The sequence below is a fragment of the Piliocolobus tephrosceles genome, chromosome 10, assembly GCF_002776525.5.
Source record: "Piliocolobus tephrosceles isolate RC106 chromosome 10, ASM277652v3, whole genome shotgun sequence".
Lineage (NCBI taxonomy): Eukaryota > Metazoa > Chordata > Mammalia > Primates > Cercopithecidae > Piliocolobus > Piliocolobus tephrosceles.
The window spans coordinates 118,157,360-118,162,170 of NC_045443.1; the positions used below are offsets into that span (position 1 = coordinate 118,157,360).

Consider the following 4,811-nt stretch of genomic DNA (forward strand, 5'->3'; position numbering starts at 1 on the left):
TCGTGCCACTGCACTCCAGCCTGGCAACAGAGCAAGACTCCGTTTCAAAAAAAAAAAAAAGTTTACTGTCATTTTATGTTATATACTTTCTTTTTTAAAGTTTTATTTTTAAAGCTGCTTTTAGACAAGTAGAAGGAAGAAAAAGGAAGGAAGAAGGGGGTAAGGAGGAAAGAATTTTGTAGACAAAATTTAACAGATGTCAATTTTTTTTTGGGGTCGCCCAGGCTGGAGTGCAGTGGCATGATCTCAGCTAGTCACTGCAACTTGCCCTCCTGGGTTCAAGCGATTCTTGTGCCTCAGCCACCTGGGTAGCTGGGATTACAGCTGTGCGCCACCATGCCCAGGTAATTTTTGTATTTTTAGTAGAGTTGAGGTTTCACCATGTTGACCAGGCTGGTCTTGAACTTGTGATGTCAAGTGATCTGCCAGTCTCTGTATCCCAAAGTGCTGGGATTACAGGCGTGAACCACCACTCCTGGCCAGATGTCAATATTTGTTTCCACAATTTCAAGGAAGAGAAAGCCAGTGTGACCAGAGGTCAAAAGATGAGAATGTTGGCCGGGCACGGTGGCTCATGCCTGTCATCCCACTATTTTGGGAAGCTGAGGCAGACGGATTACCTGAGGTCAAGAGTTTGAGACCAGCCTGGCTAACATGGTGAAACACTGTCTGTACTAAAAATACAAAAAAAATTTAGCTGGGCTGGACGTGGTGGTGCACACCTGTAATCCCAGCTACTCAGGAGGCAGGAGAACTGCTTGAACCTGGGATGGGGAGGTTGCATTGAGCCGAGATTGCGCCACTGCACTCCAGCCTAAGTAACAAGAGTAAAACCCCGTAAAAAAAAAAAAAAAAAAAAAAAAAAGATGAGACTGTTGAGTCAGGATTAAGATCCAGATCTGCGGGCACCAATTTCAGTGCTCTTTATACTTTCTATTGCTATTCATTCATTCATCCATTCATTCAGCAAATTTATATCAAGTATCTGGTATGTGCCAGGTATGATTCCAAATTACACCATTCCCAGATTATTTTGAGAATGCTGCAGTGCCAAACTCTTGGTATCAGAGACTGTATATTCCAGTGGGGGAGACAGACAAAATAATACAATAATACAACGACGAAGGCGCAATGTTATGTGCTATGAAAAAACGCAGTCAGAGGATGGCGAGGAAGGGGAACGGAATTTTAGATAGGGCGTTCTGGGCTCAGAACCTCCAGATGCCCGTCCATGGACTCCAACGAAGAGAGCGATTCCAGGTACCGGGGAACGCTGCACAAACCTCTCTTCAGCTTCCGCCTCGCCCAGGTGGGGACGGTAGGGAGACCAGTGGGCACACGCATGCGCACGAAGGAAACGGCAAAGCCTGAAGGAAGGTGCAGAGCGCATGCTCTCTCTTGACCGAGACGCCGAGGATTTTGACGAGGACTCTCTCGGCCCGAATGATAGTGCTCAGGTTAATGCCAGCGGGAGGGCGGTGCCCAATAGTAACTTCCTTTGGAGGTTGTAGTCCTGCCCCCAGAGCCAATTTTCTACTTCCGTTTCCGGCGCTGCGGCAGTCCAGGTCGAAAATGGCGGCAGTTGGTGCGTCCCGGGTGTCTCGGCTGCTGGGTCGGTCCGGCCCACAGCTGGGGCGGCCTATGTCGAGTGGCGCCCATGGCGAAGAGGGCTCAGGTACTGGGGCCGGGGTCGACAGGTCGGGCCTCAGCCCCACTCGGGCGAGGCTGGGCGGGACTCTGACCTTGGCCCGAGGCCTTGCGGGAGGGAAAGTGAGACCCGGGTCCGCCCCATACCGGGACTGAGCGGTTGTGGCTTCTCCGTAGCTCGCATGTGGAAGACCCTCACCTTCTTCGTCGCGCTCCCCGGGGTGGCAGTCAGCATGCTGAATGTGTACCTGAAGTCGCACCACGGAGAGCACGAGAGACCCGAGTTCATCGCCTACCCCCATCTCCGCATCAGGACCAAGGTACGCCCTTGCACATCTCTTCAAGCGTCCGTTCTCTTTTCGTTATATGTGCCTTAGTGCAAGTTCTTCATTCTCTAAAGGCATGGGTGCCAGGCGTGTACAGCTTGTTTATCCTCACAGACAGAAAATGTATTTTCTTCCATTTTGTGGAAGGACAACTGACACTTGGGATTACGTCCCAATTTTCTTTTTCAAGGTCATACAATAAGTGCCCTTCAGTTTCCCTTTTCTCGGATTCATCCTACTTCCTGCCTTCTGAGACAGTTCTGAAACAGGTGTCCGTTGTGTAAAGTTTGGAGGTTTGGGAAATCTAATTAGAGTGGCAAAGTCTGAAGGTGGTTCCCGTAAGCGAACCCAGCTACATGGGGGAGGCTGAAGCAGGAGAATCCCTTGAACCTAGGAGGCGGAGTTTGCGGTGAGCTGAGATCGTGCCACTGCACTCCAGTCTGGGCGACACAGCGAGACTCTAGTCTCAAAACAACAAAACATGGGCATCTGGCAGCTACTAGTTGCATAATGAAGAGGCTGACAGCTTTCTGTATTTCCAACCACTGTCTTATCTTCTCGACTATTTTGTTGGCTGTTTATGTAGATACATTACAATGATTTGTCCTCTGTTGTTTGCTGTATCTTTAACAAGGGCTTATTCTGATTCTTTAATACTGGCCGTGCGCGGTGGCTCACGCCAGTAATCCCAGCACTTTGGGAGGCTAAGGCGGGTGGATCACCTGAGGTCAGGAGTTCAAGACCAGCCTGGTCAACATGGCAAAACACTGTCTCTACTAAAAATACAAAAAATAGCCGGGTGTGGTGGCGGGCGCCTGTAATCCCAGCTACTTGGGAGGCTGAGGTGGGAGAATCGCTTAAACCCAGGAGGCGGAGGTTGCAGTGAACAGAGATCCGGTCATTGCACTACATCCTGGGCAACAGGAGTGAAACTCCGTCTCAAAAAATAATAATAATAATAATATACTTAGCCAAAAGGCCAAGAAGTGATGGAAAAATAATTATTATGACATCACCTAGCCCATATAGGACTGGCCTTGTAGAAACTTAACCTAGACTCTTGAATTTTTTGAGTCTTTGAGCAACACTCCCACCCTTGTACAGTGGAATTAGAAGTCAGACAGTAAAGGTTTCTCAACCTCAGCACTGTTGACATTTGGGGCTGGGTAATTCTTGTTGGGCCATATCCTTGGCCTGTACCCACTAGGTGGCAGTAGTACCTGCTCAACCTTACTCCCCCTTCCCTTCCCCTGCCCCCACCACAATGTCTCCACATATTACCCATTGTCCCCAGGAGGGGCAAAATCACCCTGGGTTGGAGATTGTTGCCTTAAAGTAATGCTTTTCAAAGGTAATAGGGAAGATAATTGAGGGTGGACTGCCGTTTCCCAGCCCAGATATTGTTTGAAGTCTGAGATGGTGCCAGAAATCTGTATTTAATTAAGCATCTCCCTCCCCTAATACTGACTGCCAACATTTTGATACAGGTGATTTGAGGATTACACTTTCATAAACACAGCACTGGATATACTAGTTACTAGGGAGAGGATTATGAGTACCTAACTTGAGCTTGTATTTTCTGCCATCCATATTTGGTTCTGGAATTAAAACTATTCTGTAGCCAGGATAACTTTAAGGGCTCCCCTGGTAGTTATAAGAGCTCATTAAATAATGAGAAGGTTGAACTATGCCAGTAGATAAAGGACTAATTTCCATTTTGTTTTTGTATATGATCTGTAGCCCTTTTATAAGCAGTTCATGACAGTGTTCTTTCTGAATTATTTTCTGGAATTATCTAACTGACATCTTCACTCGACAGCCGTTTCCCTGGGGAGATGGTAACCATAGTCTATTCCATAACCCTCATGTGAATCCACTTCCAACTGGCTATGAAGATGAATAAAGAGAATCTGGACCACTACCTGGGCACCAGGGACCACAGCACTGGTTTGGACCATTACTCTGCACATGGACCAGAAAAAGTATACGGGACCTTAAGCTCATCTTCTTGTATCAAATGATGACTGGTATACTGGTCTTCCATCCCTTTGCTTGTGGCAGGAGATGGCTTAAATAAATAACTTAAACTTAGACTAGTCATGAGTTGAGTTACTTTCTTTGGTTGTGTTTTTTCGCAGAAATTAGCATTTGCAAGCTGAAAAGAAATTGGCATTAGTTATTTCTGTTTCCACCGTGAAGGTCTAGGCTGCTGTTTAGTGTTACAAGTCCAATTCAGCCCACTGAGTAAGTGTTTGTAACAGCCCCTCTTGGTTTATTGTGCCTGATGTGGGTAAAGGGACCAAGTGTAGCAGTGCTAATTAAGCATCAAGATTAGTCCTTGGCCAGGTGCGGTGGCTCATGCCTGTAATCCCCGCACTTTGGGGGGCTGAGGCTGGCGGATCACCTGAGGTCAGGAGTTCGAGACCAGCCTGGCCAACATGACGAAACCCTGTCTCTACTAAAAATACAAAAATTAGTTGGGTGTGGTGGCACGCTCCTATAGCTGGGTGTGGAGTCTTGAACCCGGGAGGTGGAGGTTGCAGTGAACCAAGCTCGTGCCACTGCAATCCAGCCTGGGCAACAGAGCGAGACTCTGTCTCAAAAAACCTGTGGTCCTTGACGGGCCTGAGATTTCAAAGACATTGAATGGCTAGCAGAATGGCTGCATTTTACACCTGAAAGAGGTACTTGTATTTCTCAGGAGGAAGTGCTTGATCTGGGTCTCATCTTTTTCCTGTCCCACTCCACTAGCATTTACTGCAGAATCTTCCCTGTAGTCATAATTTTCTCAAACATGTCAAGTTCTTACCTTGAAGTAATCTCCTTCAGGGCTGGTAG

General features: G+C 47.5%; 1 protein-coding gene across 1 annotated transcript; it reads left to right on the top strand.

The window, feature by feature from the left end:
- The first annotated feature begins 1,516 nt into the window (after positions 1-1,516).
- Positions 1,517-4,071, top strand: LOC111537657 (cytochrome c oxidase subunit 6A1, mitochondrial). Its single transcript, XM_023204665.1, has 3 exons — positions 1,517-1,675; positions 1,825-1,967; positions 3,793-4,071. The coding sequence occupies exons 1-3, from the start codon at positions 1,573-1,575 to the stop codon at positions 3,874-3,876; spliced, it is 330 nt and encodes a 109-aa protein (XP_023060433.1). The 5' UTR covers positions 1,517-1,572; the 3' UTR covers positions 3,877-4,071.
- Positions 4,072-4,811: the final 740 nt, after the last annotated feature.